Source organism: Melitaea cinxia, chromosome 15 (assembly GCF_905220565.1).
Source record: "Melitaea cinxia chromosome 15, ilMelCinx1.1, whole genome shotgun sequence".
Taxonomy (NCBI): domain Eukaryota; kingdom Metazoa; phylum Arthropoda; class Insecta; order Lepidoptera; family Nymphalidae; genus Melitaea; species Melitaea cinxia.
In genome coordinates, this window is record NC_059408.1 from 9,605,432 (window position 1) to 9,627,894 (window position 22,463).

At 34.1% G+C, this 22,463-nt stretch overlaps 2 protein-coding genes across 2 annotated transcripts in view; one reads left to right on the forward strand and one right to left on the reverse strand.

The window, feature by feature from the left end:
- Nucleotides 1–12,334, reverse strand: part of LOC123660469 (msx2-interacting protein-like) — a 28,468-nt gene extending 16,134 nt beyond the window's left edge. The window contains exon 1 of the mRNA XM_045595542.1: nt 11,949–12,334. Within this exon, the coding sequence (XP_045451498.1) occupies nt 11,949–12,031 (83 nt within the window). The 5' untranslated portion in view covers nt 12,032–12,334. The remainder of the gene's footprint in view (nt 1–11,948) is intronic.
- A 3,310-nt stretch (nt 12,335–15,644) lies between these two features.
- LOC123660318 (iron-sulfur cluster assembly 2 homolog, mitochondrial) lies at nt 15,645–18,056 on the forward strand. Its single transcript, XM_045595422.1, has 2 exons — nt 15,645–16,000; nt 17,802–18,056. The coding sequence occupies exons 1-2, from the start codon at nt 15,765–15,767 to the stop codon at nt 17,977–17,979; spliced, it is 414 nt and encodes a 137-aa protein (XP_045451378.1). The 5' UTR covers nt 15,645–15,764; the 3' UTR covers nt 17,980–18,056.
- The last annotated feature ends 4,407 nt before the right edge of the window (nt 18,057–22,463 follow it).

Consider the following 22,463-nt stretch of genomic DNA (forward strand, 5'->3'; position numbering starts at 1 on the left):
CGTCACAACATGGCTCTTGTGCATTTTTAACCGACTTCCAAAAAAGGAGGAGGTTCTCAATTGGACTGTATTTTTTTTTAATGTATGTTACATCAGAACTTTTGCCCGTGTGGACCGATTTCGACAATTTTTTTTTAAATCGAAAGCTGGTGTGTGTCAATTGGTCCCATTTAAATTTATTTGAGATCTAACAACTACTTTTCGAGTTATATCTAATAATGCGTTTTTACTTGACGCTTTTTTCGTCGACCTATGTTGTATTCATAACCGCATAACTTTCTACTGGATGTACCGATTTTGATTATTCTTTTTTTTTTTGTTGGAAAGGGGATATCCCTAGTGTGGTACCATGATAAGGAAACCAGGATCTGATGGTGGGATCCCAGAGAAATCGAGGGAAACTCTCGAAAATCCGCAATAACTTTTTACTGGGTGTACCGATTTTGACTCTGTCGAGACCTGGGCTGTCCTGGACTCTCTGCAGAGATGTCATATCGACTGGCGATATATCGAGGTACTAAAATCTATGTACGACGCGGCGATGATGACCGTTCATGTCAAAGACCAAAGAACAGGACCTATTTCCCTCCGGCGTGGGGTAAGACAGGGGGATGTAATATCACCGAAACTGTTTACCACTGCGCTAGAGGATGTTTTTAAGACCTTGGATTGGGGGGAACGAGGCATCAACGTCAACGGTGAATTCATCTCTCACCTTCGTTTCGCCGACGATATTGTCATCTTTGCGGAGACGCTGGATGAGTTAGGCCAAATGCTGGCCAGCCTAAACGAGTCCTCCCGACGTGTCGGTCTCTGTATGAACTTGGATAAGACGAAAGTTATGTTTAACAACCAAGTCATACCGATACCGGTATCGGTCGATGGTACCCTTCTCGAAGTTGTTCAGGATTATATTTACCTAGGCCATACTATCCAACCAGGCCGCAACAACTTCGAGAAGGAGGCCGATAGGAGGATTCGGTTGGGCTGGGCGGCGTTTGGCAGACTCCGTCGAGTCTTCACTTCGAAGATTCCGCAATGCTTGAAGACAAAAGTTTTCGAGCAATGCGTCCTGCCTGTGTTAACATACGGAGCCGAGACGTGGACGCTGACGAAGGGACTGGTCCACAAGTTTAAAGTCGCTCAACGTGCAATGGAACTGGCTATGCTTGGGGTCTCTCTCAAAGACAGGATTAGAAATGAGACTATCCGCGAGAGAACGAAAGTAACCGACATAGCCCACAGAATTAGCAAGTTGAAGTGGCAGTGGGCTGGTCATCTGTGTCGCAGGACCGATGGCCGTTGAAGTAGACGGGTCCTAGAGTGGAGACCGCGTCTTGGCAAACGCAGTGTGGGAGTCCACCGGCCCGATGGACCGACGATCTCCGTAAGGTTGCCGGTGTAGACTGGATGAGGATTGCGGAAGACCGGGATGTGTGGCGCGAACTTGGGGAGGCCTATGTCCAGCAGTGGACTGCGATAGGCTGAAGTGATGACCGATTTTGATAATTTTTGATTTAATCGAAAGCTGATGTTTATCATGTGGTCACATATAAATTTTATCGTGACCTTTTGAGTAATCTTTGATAACGTGTAGTTACCTGACTATTTTTTCGTCGATCTACGTTGTATAACTCTTCGATGTAATTGAAGTCGGGTTTTTTTTTCGTTTGCGAGCAAACACAATTAGTTACGAAGCGATTTTATGAAATAAAGCATTAATCATTATCCAATTAAGTACCTTAAATACATTGTACATTTAATATAGAACAATATACTTTATGTCGCTGCATTTTAAATGCATTATAGGTTAAATAAATAAAGGTTGCGGCGGTAACGGCCGGGGGGCCGGTGCGAAAATTTTTCGATATCGTATGTTCGTACTTTATTCGGTATTAAGATTAATTTTTAAACCGCATTTATAGTAAGTACATTAGGTTGGATAGAATTAGACTATAACCATAATAAACGACACAAAAAGTGTTTCCAGGATATTTTAGGCAACCCATTTTTAATATATTATCTAATATACTAAATTTATTACAAAGTATGTTGCACTCTATTATCAGCTTGGTGAAGATCGACTTAAGTTCGGATCTTAGACCATAGCGTGTTATCACATCATAAGATTACTTAAAATAACGTTTAGAAGCCGATATTTGCATATCTGTAACATTTTATGATAAATTGTTAAATACATAATACAATACATAAATCTTACAAAACAAACATTAGTTAAAAGAACAAAGATTCCTTAAAATAATTAATAGTAAAGTTAACGACATTACTTGACATTAAAAATTTCTGAATCATAATTTTCCTAAAATAAACATAAAATTTTAAATGGGTCCTGCATTTTCATAATCATCACTTCAGTCTATCGCAGTCCACTGCTGGACATAGGCCTCCACAAGTTCACGCCAAAAATGTCGTGAACTCATGTGTTTTGCCCATAGTCACCACGCTGGGCAGGCGGGTTGATGACCGCAGGGCTGGCTTTTCATAATCATTCAAAAACAAAATTTAAAATAAATAGTATGTCAACTGATATTGTATATTTATATTATAGAAAGGTACAATAACGCGACGCCCAAGAGTCGATTTTATAAAACAGGCCAGCGCCGCCAGCGCGCAACAGGGGTGAGGGGATAGGGGTTCAATCCGGTCGGGTCGGTCGACAAGCCTGCGGCGGCCCGGGTTGCTCGCGCAGGTCGATAGAGCATGGCCGCGGGTGGGGCCAAGCCATATTGCACGGGGTGGTGCCCTCACCACTGTCACCACGCGAAAGTTGCATAATAATGTTATAACATCGCAGGCTCATATATCAAATAAATGTATTCCTGGTGATTCTATTTTTCATACCTATTATACATACATTTTAAATTCAGTAATTTTAATACTACATAATATATTTAACCATTGATTTGTGTTAATACCAAAAACTACTAATCTATACAAATAAATAAAATAGGAGTGTCTGTTTGTAATATTAAAATAAGCGCTTTCTACTAAATGCACATATATATATATATATATATATATATATATATATATATATATATATATATATACACACGGTACATATACCATAATAACATTTTTTAATATTTTTTGTCTGTCTGTCTGTTCATTCCGGGTAATCTCTAAAACGGCTGGACCTATTTTGACGGGACTTTCACTGGCAGATAGCTGATGTAATAAGGAGTAACTTAGGCCACTTTTATTTTAGAAATTTATTTATTTTATAAATCTGCGAACTGAACAATAAATTTCTTGTTAAATTCCACGCGGACGAAGTCGCGGGCACAGCTAGTATTGTTAATAAAATAAGACATTTCCCAATTAATATGTTTGAAAAATAATTTTATGTAGTAGCTTATTATTTTATAGTTTATGGTTTAAATAATTAAAAAAAAAAAAAAAAAACAAAGTATAATATGTATAAAAAAAAAAACAAATTAACTGTGTTTTTATCTGTTTAAAAATTAAGTTACAACGATAGTTATGAGAGTGCCTTAATAAGGTAGTAAAGTGAATATACACAGAATATACAGAAAGAAATATTTGATTTACATTTGTACGTTGATGTGAAAATGAGAACATTACAATTGTATTTCGTTCAAAATAAAAAAAAAATCCGACCAATTACATTGACAAGTAAACAACGTAAGTAGACGAAGAAATAGTTAATTAAATATGCGTTATCGAATATTACTCATAGTACTTATATCTAATTATATATATATATATATATATATATTACTTATCAGATCCCGATCAAATTAAATTAGGCCACGTCACAAGCATCAGCTTTCGATAAAAAAAAAGAATTATCAAAATTAGTACACCCAGTAAAAAGTTATGAAGTATATATAATACAACGTAGACGGACGAAGAAATAGTAAAGTAAATACGCATTATTAGATATTAATTACTCAAAAAGTACTCGTCGGATCTCGATATTTAAATAGGAACACATGACAAGCACCACCTTTCAATAAAAAAAAAATCATCAAAACCGGTACATCCAGTAAAAAGTTCTGAGGTAACATAAAAAAATACAATCTAATTGAGAACATCCTCCTTTTTTTGAAGTCGGTTAAAAATCTTAAAACAAATATCTAATCTTATCTACTAAAGCTGTAGCAAAAACTCAATTGTCAAATCATTTTCTAGTTTTAAAATACTAAATACTAGTTTTGTTAAAATTTTTGAAAGTATTGCTACAAGAAAAATATTTGATCACAGCTTATTATTTATCTTTCAATATAAGTAGACATGAACACATTCACAAGCGCGTAATAACGACTATCTTGGTAGGTACCTCCGAATTGGCCTGATATGTACAAAACATGCGACGTTGCCACTCTTCTCGCCGCGCTGGGCGCCACTACATTTATCCAAGGCGAACAGAGGCGTAAGGTGTGTCGATCGTCGGTTAGTCTATACTGTAGTACTTAAATAAGAATGAACCGGACTCGAACGTGTTTAATTCAGAAAATCTAAATGTTTATTATATTTCAAATTCCCTCAATTACCTTACATTTATATAATCATTTTCTTTTAAAACATAGTATAAACTATGCGACAATGAGTACAACAATATTATACGATATTTGTTTATAAATAATAAATGCAATAAAAATATAATTAGTACTACTGAGAAAATTGCATACTTATGTTAGTTTGTGTTGTGTATAGTAGTTTGTCATCATGTTATTATGTCAGGAACAGACGAGGATGTTAAAATAAATTCATTGGTTCATGTAGATAGTATAGAAAGGCAAACATGCATATTTTTTTTTTGTCATAGTTAAAAACGATAATTTCAATTTCTTGTAAGTAGTAAGTGGTGTGACACTAACGTATGACATCAAATTATTTTTTAAGCACTTATTTATTATAAAACAAAACAGATTTTCACAAACAAAATACTCGGAAATAAAAAATCTGTCTAATATATTTTTGCTCAGAAGGTTGTCGACCCGATACCGGTCACCGCCTTCGCACCAATGTTACTTCTGAAGCGGGACATTGCAAAACAGTGGTGGGGTCTAGCATTTTACAGTTTTTTACAGCCGTAATTACTATTTTGTTTAGATATAAAATACAGTAGTCGATCAAGGGGTTAAACCACTAAAATTTTCGAAAAATCGACTTTTATTCTTGAGTGTTTTACCACTTGGGTTTCGAATATTTAATTAGTACGAGGCGAAAATGCGGTTACTTTTTTGTATGGGTGATTAATTGGCAAAAACTAGAAAAATTGTTTATTGTGTGAAACCAAAATATGTAGTATAAGGCATGCGAGATCGGGATCAAAAAAGATATCGTAAAATATGCTGATTAGAAAGGAAATCATGTAAAATCATACGACGTGGATCGCGATAGTAAGCATGGAAAATGCATGTTAGAAATGCAATTATTAAAGGGGTCGTCTATCAGGTTGAAAAATCTATTTTTTTCTTATTTCATAAATCACACCTAAAAATTTTCGACACTCGCAAGGTAATCAAAACCTACGGTGTACTTCCCGTGAACTCAGAATCATGAAATTTGGTACGAAGCAAGCATTATAGCACAGATAAAGGAAAAATTGCGAAAAGCATAAATTTTTAGTTACATCATATAATAAAAATATTTTTAATAATTTTTGTTCGGAGCCCTCGGTGCGCGAGTCCGACTCTCAATTGGTCGGTTTTTTTTTCATGTGTTCCTGTGGCACGGTGTATCTCCGATTGCGTTAAAAAAAAGTTTAAGTTCAAAAAATACAAAAAGTTTATTCAAATGTTAATAAAAATAACATACTTAGATAATTATTTTTTTTTTAATGGTTAAAAAAAATCCCTAAAAACAATTAAAAAATCCTTTACACTTGACGACCCCCTTAACACATTTCGGGGCTCTAAGACTGGACCAGATCAAATATAAAATTTCGAGTGGGAAAACGGTCTCGCAGTATTAAACTACGGAAATCTTGGATTTGTCCTTACAATGACTTAAATTTTATACATAAATGAAGGCAATGGCTTGGAGATTGACCTGAACATCTATAAAAAAGTACCTGGAGATCGACAAACAGTCCATTTAGTTCGCAGAGATAGCTATCTAAAAGGTTAAAAAGACAAAGATTGATTTAAGAACAAGCAGAAAGACATAAAAAACAAGATGATAAACCTGGAAGGTCAATTGCATAACGCGTTACAGATTATTTTAGTATAGAAGTACATAGGATATTTTTATATCATTACATAGTATAAAACAAAGTTACTTCCCGCTGCCGGTATGCTTAGGTCTTTAAAACTACGTAACGGATTTTATTGCATAATTTATGTCTTGTCAATTATCTTAAGATTTTTTAGGCAAATTTTCTACTTTCCACTTTAAAAGTGCGGCCATTGGCCGAAAAATCCAATGTTTCGAAAAATAGGTATCGCGACGAATCTCAAACGTTTGCCGGAAGAGTGGGGATCGCTTCGCAAATCGGAAAGACTAGTTTGCGATTCATGTACACCGGAGATTTTTTGATTTTATGTATGATATCACACGTTAGCTGAAACGTTGTAACGTGTTCTGTTCGACGATACGCACAACTTTTTCCTTTGTGAAAATTCTGGATTCTGCATAGAGGACATCCATTAATTACGTGAGCTATTTTTCGATTAGTTTAGATCCCTCCCCCCCTTAGGTGAGATTTAGTGAGACTTGCCTGGACCGCTCTGCCCCTTCCCTTACGTGAGATTGACGCTAAAATTTTTTTAATTCTGTCAATGTCATGATCCAAATACGTCTAAAAATTTGTTTTTTTCCCACATCCTTTTTTCCTGTCCCAAACTCATCCGTCCTATATACGACATCCTTCCCCGTGATATTCCCCGCCCTATAAATGTTCAATGGTTGGTTATGTTGGTGTTTAGTCCCTATTGTAGATTTTTGTGTAAATATATTGAAATAAATAAAATTAAGTTGTAAATAAATCATGTGTCTGTCCTAGTGTAATTAGTTTGTAATAGTTTAGTTACTAACAGCTGTAGTCTTAGTTTAACATTAAATGTTTGTGTTGTTGTTGTAAAAGTCTGACTATTTTGCCTGTTTTCAAAATTAAATAGAGACTGTTATCTCTACTGCACCGACCAATTAATCTCCTTCGTGTGTTCTCCACTCTACGTGACATTGGCGGAATCAACCGTGCTTCTTTGGCACAATTGAAAGCCATTAAACTAATCAATCAATCAATTGTTTTTGGAAAATAAAATTGTACTACGGCCACAAAACAAATATAATTATATACATTCATGTAGAACCCATATCTTTTTCAGGCTTTGGTTCCATATGACTTCATTTGTTATCAAATTTATTTATTTATTTATTGGTTTACCAGAAGTTATTACACTAAAACATTCATTACAAAACGAAACATACATTATGCTTTATCTTTGTGGACAACTCATATAGGTAAACACCATATGCATATAATTAAACACAATATAGTAGACAAACATAAAATCAGTTATATATTTCTTAAGCTTGTATTACATTCTTCCTAATATTGTATCATTCTTTTTGATTGCCTTTTCCCTTCATTGTCTGGAAAGCAATTATAAATGCTAGATAACATAGTTTGTACGTTAATGTCCAACAGAGAGACATTGGAGTTTGTTGTACAATGTTTATTACACAAAGTTTTGTACTTATTAAAAGAATAATCTACCAAGGTTTTGTGTGAATAATATTACAAGTGTAGCAATACTCATACATGATATTATGTAGAGATATTAAAAACAATTATGATGTATTAAGGGAAAAATAGAGCGGCTTGAGGTATTTTTTGAAGCAAGACAGGGATTGGGCCTATTTTATAGGAGGAGGTAGAGTGTTCCAAAGTCGAATAGCTGAAAAAGAGTTGGAAGTAAAAAGAAGTAGTGTTGGCTGGAGTTTGAGCATCAAAGTAGACTCGGATCTAAGAGTGCATTCGAGCATATTACAAAGATACTTGGAACGCTCCTTAAGGTACAGAGCTCCTTAAGGTATTGTATAATTTTTCATTCTGGTTTCACACACCAGAATGAAAAATTATACAATATAGTAAGAAAAAGTATGTGAATATCCCTGCGAAAGTGAATCGGGAGCCATTTGAGACAGTTGCAAAATTCGGAAACATGGTCATTTTCGAGAAGACCAAATATGAACCGTATGCAAAGATTGTCAAGAGGCTCAAGCTTATTTAATTGCTCCTCTTTAAGATCAAGATAGCAAGTATTAGCATAGTCAAGAATTGGTAGGAGTGACTGTGCTAAAGTAATTTTGGTAGACAAAGGGAGGAAATATTGCAGTTGTCACAGTGATCCAATAGCTGCAAATAGTTTACGGCTCATCTCACTCAGCTGAAGTACCCAAGAAGGATGTCTATGAAAGATAACTCTGAGATTTTTCACTTTGTTGTAAGTGATAACGGCGTTGTTATAAATGACTGATGATATAAGCGACCAGTCTATTCGACACACAAGTTTAGGACTACCGATAATAACAAATTGACATTTTGAGGGATTCCGAGAGTTAATATAGTTCTGAACTGCAAAATACCTCCTACCTCCTCAGTTTTTACTGGGGAAGCTGTGGCTATCTTGGAAGCTCTTTCGTTTATTGAGTCACACCAATTAAACAACTCCGTTAAATTCTCGGACTCCAGATGCTGCTTGCAGAGTATTTTATATAATCCATTCAAGTCTAAATTTAAGTTCCCTTTTATTCTCAAAATTAGACATCTCCTCCTTAGGTGTCTGGCACAAAACATCCGTGTCGAGATGGCTTGGATTTCGGCTCACAGTGGTATAGGGAATGAGAAAGTAGATTTTTTCGCAAAAGAAGTGACAATATCAGGTGGCCTTAGCTACTACAGTTTATAGCCATGACTTGATTTCATTAGCAAAGAAATGAATGTTGCCTATTGATCTGAATTCTGGTCTCACTCAAGTTAACAAAAGGAAAGTTCTATGCTAGTGTACAGGGATCCATACTTGTCAAACCATGGTTTTTCAAGTATAGAAAGGCTAGTAGGCGGGTAACCTCAACTTTCTGCCGCATAAGGTTAGGTCATTCTTGCACCCCTGTCTTTCTTCACAAAATTAGAGTAAAGGACTCTTCACAAAATTAGAGTTAAGGACTCTTCACTTTGCGAATGTGGTCTTGAGGAAGGCACTCTTGAACACATATTTTTTAACTGTCCAAAACTCCAGTTTTCCCTCTATGATGTTCTTCTCCCTGATATACCTCGTCCAACTAGCCTGAGGTCTCTTTTATCATTAGTCCACCCACTTGATGGTAAGCAATTACCATAACCTATAAACGCCTGTAACACTACTCTAGCATTGCAAGCGCGTTGCAAATCCTACCCCTGTTTACCCTCACCAGGAGATTTGGTTACCTTACTCACCACAGGAAAACAACACTGTTTGAAAGCAGTATTATTTAGCTGTGATCTTCTCTGTAAGGTCCGAGGTACTTCCCCAGTCGGGCTGCTCAAGATTTTGAGCAGGAAATTTCCTGCTGTGCCCTAACTCAGTTAACCATTATACCACCATCAGTTATAGTATATACTCATCACCATCGTCTCAAAAATTCGTAAAGAATGACTGTTGAATAATAAAAAAATCGTGTCAACAGGAGAACTACACTACGCAATAATAAAACTATATAAAATATTATTGTGTAGTGAAGTTAATTTTGTAACGAAAATGTTAAGAACACAAATAATGTCCATTAATTATTTTCAATTTTTTTAATTTAACTCAATTCTGAAATTAGTTGCTGTTGTTGTTTTGCATCGTGTAAAGATTCAATTTCATAATAAATGTCCGTAATAAAAAAGAAAAATAAATAAATAATCTAGGAAAATCAATATTGAATACTCTAATGAAAAAGTAATTATTTGTAATTAGTCATTAAGTTCGCCATTACATTAATAGTAATTTACGAACAAGGCTAATTTCAAAAAGCAGCATATTGCACAGGCTTAACTAATTTTATTCATGTTTGAATTGTGTTATAACATATTTCTACCAAAACTTTGTGTATTCATATTATAATTCATTCATAAATCCAGTATAATAGCTTACATGATAAGGTTATATTTATAGATAAAGCACAAGTTTCCAAGATTTTGATTTATTAAAGAAAACAGAACTACTATTTAAACGATGGTTTCTTCGACTTCACCAAAAAACTTACTATACATACAAATTTATATTTCTATTGTAAATTATAGAGATGCCACGAATAGTAATTTGGCCGAATACCGAATACCGAATGTTCGGCGAGGCTCTTGGCCGAAGCACCGAACATTCGGCAGCCGAATATTTGGCCACACTTAGTACTTTTCACGGGCGACAAGACACAACTCGTCACCGTACGAGTTTAAACTTGCATCGCTGAAGTACCTAATATTTTGTTTCATAATTTCATTTTTCATTGATTGTTGGTGCATACGTACGTACTGTATACTAAAATATAACATTTAATGTGATTGATTACCATAAGAAATATCACCGTTTGTTCGAGAAAAGCAAAATGAATCAATTTAATAAAAAATCGCCTATTTGGAACTATTATAAAATTTATAGTGAAGACAATAAACTGGCAGTTTGTTTGTTGTGATTATTTCTTACCACTGGTAGATTTTAAATATTAATTTGTTAGTCCTTTTTTGGTTAAATAAATATCTTTGTGAGTAATATTTTGAGTTTTTTCATAATTTATTTGGTAATAAATTATGAAAAAACTCAAAAAAAAAAGGAAGTAAATCTATTTATCACGATTTCACGCCCAAACTGCTGAACCGATTTAAATGAAATTTGGTACACAGATACTCTAGAGTCGCGGAAAAACAGTAGGAAATAAAAAAATTGCTATTCGCTATTCGGTATTCGGCCAAATGGTTAACCATATTCGGCCGAATACCGAATAGCGAAAAAAAGAGGCCGAATAGCCGAATACCGAATAATTGCCGAATATTCGTGGCATCTCTAGTAAATTACCATTATATCGATATATTGTTGAAAATGTTAAACTCGGTCTTAAATAAAGATTACCATATATATATGTGTGTGTCTGTGTGTGTGTGTGTGTGTGTGTTTGTAGCAGGAAGTATATCAGTCCTGGATTTATAAATAGGCCGTATAGGCCCTGGCCTAGGGGCGGCAGATTTCAGAGGATAAAAGTCTCGCTCTTTCTTAATGACTAATTCATTGTAGTAAAGGAGGCCCATATTTCCATTTGTAGTAAAGGAGGCCCCTTTACTACAAATGGAAAATTATTATTTTAGAAAGGTATGTACATCGGGCGGCAGAAATAAAGTGGCTTACACTCATAAAAAATATAAATACGGCACTAAAGTATATAAATGTTATGAGTTTTCGGTTGTTTAAAAAATGTACTAATTTTAATTAAAAATATATTCCAAATTCAATGCTAAATTAATTTGTATTCCTTATTCTATCAAATTCATTGTATACAAAAAACGGCGTCCGTTGACTCGTACCCAAATGAAGTTATTGACGCACTGCAGTACACTGACGACGTGAAATGAAATGAGTGGCAATAAAAATAAGTCCTTGAATTAATTAATTCATAGCGTATAACCATTATTGTAAATAATAATATAACATTAATATTTAAAATAATATAACTTTGTGATACTAAGGTAACGTGAAGTTGAATAACAAACTATAAATTTTAATGTGCTCATATTAGTAAGGTCATAATAGTTTTACTAGAAAATAATAAGTACTAAAAGTACGTTATCTTAATTAATAATGTAGTAAATTAGTGCATTAAGACATGCGTACCACCTTTTCTGCAATAAATATTTTATAAAGAAGTCTATAAAAACAACGTCACCAAAAATACAAAAAAAGAGTTTTTACTTGCCTTATGTACAACTATAAACTTACCGTTTAAAGTGCTCTCTTATTCGATCTTCACGTATGTTATCGGGTAAATTTCCAACCCACAGATGCCGAGTCTCTCTAACCATCTTGCTTCGAACTCCACATTAGGAATCATTACCCGTTCGCGTCACTACGTGGCAAAAATCAATTTTGCACACAACCGTGCTCTACACATTTTGATTAATTCACTTTCTGATACACTAACAACATGATGTTGAAAACACAAGTTCCACTTTTTGATTTAAAAAAAAAAACAACACTATCTTTCACTCACTACATTCGAAAATTTTGCTTCACAACACAAACTTCACTGTAAACACTACGTAATAGACGCGAGCGTACTCTTCGCAGCTCTCGAATTGACAGTGAGGCCAGCCTAGACGCGAGTTTGCCGATAAGCTCCGCCTTCTGACCGCTGCCGCGCAAAGTGGTAGGGTAACCCACTGCAAAATAAAAATTGGTCTTATTTATAATTTTTTTTCAACAGAATATTTCAAATCTAATACTATCTGTTATTTTAATACAATTCAAATAAAATCTAAAAAAATTAAGGGATATCGCATTTATTTAAAAGGATCTGTAGTTGTGTACACCAAAATTGAATTTTATAAATTTTATGCCTTAATCATAACAAATAGCAGTACAATAAACAAAAAAGCAATACATAAATTTTCTTTTCATAAAAATAATGTTAACAAAAGAAAAATTGTAATAAATCCTAGGAATAAATGGTCAGCTACAGCGGTCCGCTGGCCAGCTTACCCTGAAATCTTCTGTCTCTTTCTATTGCTTGTATGGTTTTCTCATTTTAACTTGAAGTATATGTCACTAGGGTTTTTACATGAAAAATTTTTCCTTTATTTTGGACAAAGAGAAGAACGTCAGTTACTGTACAATTTTAATTATTTTTAAAGCTTTTCTTGTTTTAATATTTATTACGCTTGCTGGATTCTTTTGATAGTTAAATTGTTTTTTTTTTTTTAAGTTATACTTCTTTTGGTGCCTTAGGGAAAAATTATGAGAGTAAATTTATATGATGCACCCGCACACCGTCACAAAAAAACATAGAGCAACACGGAGGGGAGTAGCCATTGCGTCTGCTACCGATACAAAACTGTCTGTCATTTTTTGCGGGGGGAAATTACACACATGCATACTTTATCTAATTCCCACACAAAAATAATCGTCTGTCACTACGAAACTCACACATACTAAATTAAAATCACGCTTACATTTTTCACACACACATAGATACATTCTGTGTCATTACAGTATAATGACACGCCGCAACTACACTGACAAGTTGCTTACAGCCGTGGTTGTACCAACTGTCGATATACATCTTCTATAATATAAAAATGAGTCGCTGAATGTGTTGCTAAGCGCAAAACTCGAGAACGGTTGGACCGATTTCGCTAATTCTTTTTTTAAAATATTCCTTGAAGTACGAGGATGGAAAAAAAATTTAAATTTCCTGTAAAAGTCTAAAAACAACACCTTTCTATACTCCCATACAAAAGATTTGTGATAATACTTAAAAGTTACACTCTTAGGCGATACGAAGTTCGCCGGGTCAGCTAGTTATCGATAAATTCAAGTACTCGATTAGGGAAATTAGGTTTTTAAGGTGATACAAAGGTAAGGTGTTATTATAAAAATAGACTTAATTTATTATATACTACAAATCAAACATCTTCATGTAAAATAAACGATTATAAAGAGTAAAGATTTGATTGTTTGTTTGTTAGCATTGAATAGGCTTCGAAACTACTAGACCGATTAAAAAAAATATTTCACCATTGAGAAGCTACACTATCCTTGAGCGACATAGGTTATACTATATTTTCAAAAATATTAGGTATCCTTACTAAAACTCCAATAATGTAACCCAAGGGATAAAAAGATAACCTAAAAAATTCCCTACATTGTGTGCGCTGCAAAAACGAATGATAATAGAAATATATAATGTAGTAAGACTTTGTAGAACACATCATTATCTACAATAATTGTAATTGCTCGCAAAAGCAAAAAAAAACTGACTTCAATTACATCGACAAGTAATACAATATACGTAATATATACGCGTTATCAAAGGTTACTCAAAAAGTTGTTATCAGATCTCGATGAAATTTGAACGCGACCACATGATAAACATCAGCTTTCTATTAAATTAAAAATCATCAAAATCGGTCCACCCAGTCAAAAATTCTGAAGTAACATACATAAAAAATACAGTCGAATTGAGAACCTCCTCCCTTTTTGGAAGTTGGTTAAAAAGTGTCGCGACAGCATATGTCTAACTATTATAATTATGTCACAATACGTTTGGTGCGACGTTGTGGTGCCAAACAATGCCAGTCTACAATAAACGATTTAAAGTAAATATACATTTTGAGGAGTTGATGATGTAAACGGTGATGTCAACGAATCGGGAATAGGGAGCGTAGCACTAATGGTATCATAAGATGATAGCTTGTCATCTGCTAGATTGAATGATTTGTTGATGACTCTGAAAGGATGGACATTGTTAATTTTCAAAGTTGATAAATCTAAGCTTCATTTCACTACTATGACTAAGGTGAACCATATCTTAATTACCTTGTACATGAGACAAAAAAAAACTTATGGGACAAAAACAGTGTGGCGTTAGTGTTGGTTTGGTGCCCTCGACTAATCCTTCTATTGTTCGCCAACACTTGAAAGTTAGTGGTATTGATATGATCTGAACAAATTACACTATTTTTTGTGGGCGTCCAGGTTAATCTGTTATTACCATTTTTTTCCATGTATCCCTTAAATTGGGATTTTTAGAAAACCTGCCAAATTTTTATATAAAACATTATGGTGGAAGTTCACATTAAGTAATTCTAGTAAAATGTATTAATACTCATAATACGTGTATTATATTTAATTTAATGCAATTTTATTATATAACTATTTTTATTAGAAAAAGCTAGCAATATAATATTTTAAATAAATCAAAATCTCAAAAATGTCTGTCTCCTCTTTTGCCTTTGCCGTTTTTATCGATAACCATCTACAAACAAACCGGTAACAACACTATCGCTCGGCGACTGTGACTTCTCGGAAATAGACTCCGATCAGTCGCTCGACCGATCCGCATATTGTATGCGGGCGAGCGGCCTGTGTTTGTAAACAAATCGAGTCAACACGAACGATAATATTTGTAATTTTTAAGTTTAAAAAAGGTTTAAAAGAAGTATACAAGTAATAATGTGATTAAAAAATACTTACGTATGAAAGGTAACGCCATGTTTTAGTAAATTTGACGTGGCAAATCTTTTTTTGCAGCAAAAAACAGAACAATTTGGCATTTTTTGAAGGACATTGATTCAATCGCGCAACTAACAGTCAACAGTCTAGTGGTCAGTGCGGCTGCAACTAGTTTTATTGTTTGCATATGGCCATTTGGCCTTATACCTTGACAGAGGGGAACGCCTGTACATTGCTACTCCCCTCCGTGTTGCTCTTTGTTATAAATAGAGTAGTGGGCTCTGTTTCGAAAATACAGGCTACAACGATGCTACAACAATATCTGAAATATTAACTTATCGTTAGTATTCTAATTAACTTTCATTTATAATGTACCTACCTATTTCAAAAACCGCATTTAATGGTTTGAGTACCGCTTTAATTTACTTTATATTTTGTGGCTGAATGGTGTAAAACTTTTGCCTTAATTAGAAGAAAAAAGTATAGCGAAAAAAGAAAAGTCAAATTTTGTAAGATTATGTTAGAATATTTATTAATGTTGAAATAAACCATTTTAATTTTCAAAAAATACAAGAATTTGACAAAATGATTTTAAGACCGTGGCAGAAAATTAGAGCTGGCTACAAATACTGTAAATATTTATCTACGCAAAAGGCCAATATTTCAATTAGGGACGCAATAGTTTTAAGTGATAGTTGTGTACAAAAATTAAAACAGTTATGTGATAGTAATTCATTCTTAAGACTGTGTGTCGAAAGTGGGGGCTGCTCAGGATTTCAATATAAATTCGATTTGGATGATAAAATTGCTGCTGACGATAAGTTAGTTGATATTGATTGTAATTTTTTTAAATATTTGTCTTTTGTTAATGTTTGATTCAAAACTAATACATTTTGCAATTCATTCTCATATATTCAGTTATATAAGACCATTTAGATTCTGGTATTAATTAAAATAGTATTTTTATAATATTTAAAGGAATAATATGTGACATCCATATTACTATGCCACTACAATGTTATTCTTTTGTACTTACTGTTTTCATAGAAAGTAGTAGTTTTTTAAATTTTTGGTATTCTTAGATCATAGGTGATCCACATACTTTCGCATGAAGTAAATAATAAACAGTCATCCATCCATCCATTATCGTATCTTCACTAACATTTGTGTTTATAGTATTAACAAGTTAATTCAGTTACCAAAGAAAGAGTTTGTTGGTTAGATTGATTGATTCAGCTTTAACATCCTAGTGCTAGGCATCTCCTCTATCTATGCTTCTTTCTCCATGCTGCTGGGAAGATAGATATATTGCCTTTTATGAGTAATAATCACTATCAGGTGTCTATGATAACAACCATAACTGACAGCTTAACATGTTCTTCGATGTGCAGTGGGACCCACGAGGACAAACACCCAGATTGGAAAAAAAATGTTGGTACAAATACAAATATGCACCGATCTACTACTGAGCAGGAATCAAACCTGCGAACGCCAGCTTGGCACACAGCACACAGTAGTGCATTCTACTACACCAGACTGGTTGTCTTCCCGTGGGTGTTGTAAGAGGCGACTAAGGGATAACACAGTTACACTACCACCTTGGAACTTAAAAAGCTGATCGATGGGGGATAGCCATCCAACTACTGGCATTGAAATACACAGGCCGAAGATGGTCAGCAGCATCTTCGGTGCGACAAAGCCAGCCCTACAGTCACCAACCCGCCTTCCCAGCGTGGTGACTATGGGCAAAACACGAGTTCATGCCATTTTTGGCTCGAACTTGTGAAGGCCTATGTCCAGTAGTGGACTGCAAAGGCTGGTGTGATGTGATGATGAAACTGGTTGTCATTCGTTTAATTTCTTGTAAACAATAGCCTCAGAAACTGTTGATTCTGTTAAAAGGCCCATTTAAATTAAGTTGTATGGGTATTATGTAAGATGATTTTTTTATGCTTATTATCAATATCAAATGATGAGATGCATAAGTATGCACAGTATTGCAATAACTTTTTATCTAAACATTTTAATGATTAGACTGTTTATCAATAGAATTATTTTTCTTGAGATATGAAAATCAAATCTTGTTTAATTCAAGTAGGCTTCAAATTCATTTGCATTGTCCTTTTCACAAGTTATGATTGTATATAGTCTTCTTTAATAAATTAATTGTTGTTAACGTAAAACTACAACCAATTCATTGATATGCACACAAAATTTCATAAAAATCGGTCCAGCCATTTCAGAGAAGTATTGTATGACATGACAGTATCCAACAGTAAAAAGTTTTTGATTCATTATTATTTTTACCATCGAATTCTAAAAAAATATTGACTTGATATTGACAACATGAAAAAAATATGAAAGATGAATTGCCATTAATTAATATTAACATATTTTTCTAACATTTTACAAAATACAAAATTTTACAAATCTCTCGACCCAAAATAATTTCGATTATTGATATTAATAATATGTCATAATAATTGGGTAGAATTAAGACAAAAAAAAATCTTCATAATTGTTACAATTACTTTCTTTCGAGATTATATTGTATTAAATATTTTGTTTCGTACATTTAAGCTTATTAGTATAAATATCTCATATACATTTTTCAAATTTCAGAATCTTTGAAAGGGACGGTGTGAAAGTGGTTGTAGATACGACCTCGCTAGAGTATATAAAAGGATCAACTATAGATTATCATACCGAATTGATTCGATCGGCTTTCAGAGTAGTTCAGAACCCCAACGCAGACCTCGGTTGCTCGTGTGGAGCAAGTTTCTCTATAAAAATTGATTAGAAGCTTTGAAGAAATATTCATTTATTTAAATGTATAAAGTAAGTTAATAGTTATGCAATAAATAGAATTCAATCGAATTTCAGAAATTACTTACTAATTTTTATTCCTTAGAATATAAGATTTGTCGACAGCTAAGAATGTTGTTAACGAAATTAACAAATTTTCTGTGGGTATGGACATTTTAACAATACCTTTATATTTTGTGGTTCTATTACAAAGCTTAAGTCTAAACAAAATAATAATGAAGGAAAGCAAAATCGAAATCTTGCGAGTGGTCCCAATAATCTGAGATAAGATTCTGGTGACTTCAATTAGAATTGCAAAGACACCTACGTCGGCGAAAAGCATTCGTGACACTCCTCAGAATTATAAATACACCGGGGACCCATCAATAAGAAGGTGTTCTATTTATTTAATTATTTTAACCGTAGCATGGTTTGGGTCATGGAAAACAAACGCACAGCTCGTCTGATGGTAAGCGTCACCTATAGACAACCCTGCTGAAAACTCCAAATAGAAAACGATGATTTGCATGGGAACTTATTGTAAACTATTGTGTGTTTGAAACAGGGATTCCAAAATTTTCATACAATTTTTATACGATTTTTATCTATTGTTATCTGGGCTATCTGGATTCCAGATAAATTTATCTAGATCCAGATCCAGAGGTGCAGAACACAATAGTTTACAATAACTTCCCATTCAAAACATTGTTTTTTATTTGGAATTGTTATAATAATAATAATAATATCTTTATTCATGAAATCTGTTTACAATATAAGTTACACTGAGTCTTCCCAATAAGTTATCGTAGATACTTGTTGTGGGAATGACTCGCAACTTCCCAAGTCTTTAACTAAGATTTCATACAAACGGCAACAATATGACACGATTTTATAAAAAAAACAGAATTTTGTTAGTAATTAAACTGCGCTTTATAATTGAGTGAATGTGATCAAGAATGTGTTTGTGAGTGCGTGCGTGCTTGTGTGTGTGTGTGTGTGTGTGCGTGTGAGTGTGTGTGTGTGTGTGTACATACATACATATACTCATCTAGTTATTTATTTTACTTTTTTATGCTATTCTAACTAACAATTTTTCAACATCCTCATATGTTAGATCCCTTAACCACTCCGTTATAGCTTGTTTACACTTTCGTAATGTCATTGGATAAATTTTTAGTTTATGATTAATATAATTGTATACCTACGTAAGCGGATTGGCTATCGTACTGACGTTTGGCAAAGACCGTTCGATAAGAATATGACGGTGCAACTAAGTCTTTCCTACGTTTTAATACCTTGCGATGGTCATAATGCAAATTTTTGTGACATTTTAGTGTAATGTTTAGTATGTAAAGCTTTCTTACTGACAACAAGCCACTAATCTTGAACAGAGTATCAGTAGGAAATTTGAGTGGTTTACAGTACATCACCTTAACAATTGATCTCTGGGCTCGTTCAATATTTAGGAAGCTGGACTTATTGGCGCCTCCCCAGACCGTGATACAATAGCCCAAAACTGATTGGCCCATGGCAATGTAAATCTTATTTAATAGTTCAACCGCCATTACATCCCTTAATGCTCTAAACATCCAAACAAGCTTCCTAATCCTGCTCACAGTTGCTTCAATGTGGGGCTGCCAACTTAATCTCTGATCCACTGTTATACCTAAATATTTCATAGACATCACTTTCTCAATATCCGGGCAGTTGCAATCTATTGGCATTGTATCGACATTTGAACAACTGTGAATTCTAACGCGGAAGTCCGCTCCTGGCTGAGAATCATTATTAGGAGCAAAGCAAATATATTTTGTTTTTGTTATATTTAATGTCATAAGATTATCATCTAGCCATTTAAATACTTTGGTTAAACCTCTGTCACTACTAATTCCAACATCCTTCCACGACTTGCCAGTAAAGACGATAGCGGTATCATCAGCATAGGAGATGATCGTTCCCCCGACGTCCCGTAAGTTACAGAGGTCATTTATATACACCAGGAAGAGCGTCGGACCAAGAACACTTCCCTGCGGTACCACATATAGAAAGGTTTCTTCATCACTTATGAAATTATCAATTTTTACCATTTGAGTTCTATCAGATAAATAACTTCTAAAAAGAGACAAAGCGACACCACGTATTCCTATATTCTCTAGCCTCTGTACAAGGATTGGGACAGATACGGTATCAAATGCTTTTCTTAGGTCTAAAAACACGGAAAGACACTTATTGCCTTTATCTACTTCCTTGACGATCATCGTTGTAAGGGTTATAATAGCATCTTCGGTTGATAGGTGTCTCCTGAAGTCAAACTGGGCGTCGGATAACACATTAAATTTATTTAAATAATTTAGAAGTCTTACATTTAGTATTTTTTCTACTATTTTTGAAATGACATTTAGTACAGAAATTGGCCTATAGTTGTTAACGTCAGATCTGTCCCCACCCTTGTACACGGGAGTCACTATCGATCGTTTAAGTATTGTAGGAAAAATACCAGCACGGAAGCAGACATTAGTCAAAGTTGTTATGTGTGGGACAAAAAAGTCTCTAGCGTTCTTTATAAATTTTGTTGTGATACCGTCCCACCGCATTTCCGCATTCTTATGGGTCTGGATTCAAATAGTGCACCTGGCACTATTCGAATCCAGACCCATAAGAATGCGGAAAACCTCACCCGGATCGGTATCAAGCAAGATAAAAGAGGATAAACTAGCTGATTGTGCACCAGCAATGGTAATATTATTTAATGAGGTCCCAACCCGTTTATTTATAGACTCAGCTAAGTTTTTACCAATATTAATGAAGTAGGTATTAATGTAATTGACTGAAGTTTGGGGTAATGCAGTTATGTTTAACAATTCTATATTCGAAGCTTTATTAGCTTTGTATTGAACAATGTCATTCACGGTAGACCATAACTTTTTTGGGTTTTTAATATTTTCTTCAATTTTACTTTTATTATAATTTCGTTTGAGTTTTCTGATTAGGTTAGTACAAAAGTTACGATAACGAATATAAGTAGTTTTTAAGATTACATTATACGGATTGGATCTCAGCTTATTATGCATACAGTTTCTAAGCTTAAGTATTCTAGATTTATTCGAAATGGGTACAGTTTGTGAATTTTCAGCTATAGCTAACCTAACCATTTCAATAAGTCGCATCGCAAATAAATTAGGATTATTATATGAGTTAAGATTAGACACATCTGAGGTTATAAGTTTTTGATATACCTTATCATAATCCACTACCTTTTTGTACTTTTTATGTGTATCTTTAATTCTTACTTTATTGATATTAAGAATAACCATATTATGATCCGTTACTGTAGTATTTAAAACGGCTACTAAAATTGAACTAGGGGTACAATCGTGTTTCACCAAAACATGATCAAGGCAACTATTTTCACGTGTAGGGAGAGTATGACCAGGTAAGAGACCATGTGAAGACAATATATCCAAATATTTTAATCTATTATAACGTTCCTGAGACTTTTCAGTGGATGTGGCAATTAAATTTATGTTTATATCTCCTAATATCATAACGTTTTTAGAGTTAGAAATAGAATCAAGGTGTTTATGCAATGAATATATGAAGTTCTCCGCACAAGTATGTGACGGAGAACGATAAATACCTCATATCACATATTTCGAGATACTTATTTGAAGACCTGTAGCATCAGATAGGTTAAGCTCTTCAATTTTAGAATGTAGATTCTTTTTTATGTAGACGACTACCCCATCACTTTGATTCAGCAATTTAGTTGTGTAAGCAGAAGTATAGTTGGTAAGTTGTGGTACTGGTTTTTCTAAGTTTAACCAACATTCTGTGAGTATTAAAACATCTACTTCATAAGGTAACTGCGATAACGTTATTTGTAAATCGTCAAGATTCTTGTATATACTTCTTATATTTTGAGTGAGGATCTTTAATGAGTTAATATATGAACAGCCAATATACTTTTCAAAAGATACTATACTACATTTTACTGAAAAAGTAGGCTGTTTATCGTCTAGTTCTTGAATCAAGTTTAAGCCGTCCAACATGTTAAAACACTTTTGATCAACATATGGTGGGTAGGGGAACACCGGGCAAGATGGGGTAGTTAAGGTTTAAAGCTTCAGAAATCGAAGGGGTTCATGGTTTCATAAGCATATTTATTCTTAATCAGGCTTGTAGTTATCAATCTTACATATTAAATTTAAATCAGGAACACAGCACCATAGAATTGTTAATAATATAACAAAATGTAAAATATGACATATCACCGACATGCCCGATAGGTCGGGTAAGATGGGGCGGGCCTAATGGGCAAGATGGGGTATAGCCATTCTCTCGACTATTCAGGAGTGCAGAACTCGCAAATGAATGTTGCTTCGGCATCATTATCATCCACCACTGCGCAGCCATAATGTAACCATTTACCACAAGAAGAATAAGCAATCCAACCTTTCTTGGAGTCGAAATATAACCCTG

Excerpts from the sequence above, each read along its gene's own strand:
- LOC123660318 (XM_045595422.1), top strand. The coding sequence starts at position 15,765 with ATGATTTTAAGACCGTGGCAGAAAATTAGAGCTGGCTACAAATACTGT. Across the intron at positions 16,001-17,801 it reads AAAATTGCTGCTGACGATAA|AATCTTTGAAAGGGACGGTG; the intron begins GTTAGTTGATAT and ends TTCAAATTTCAG.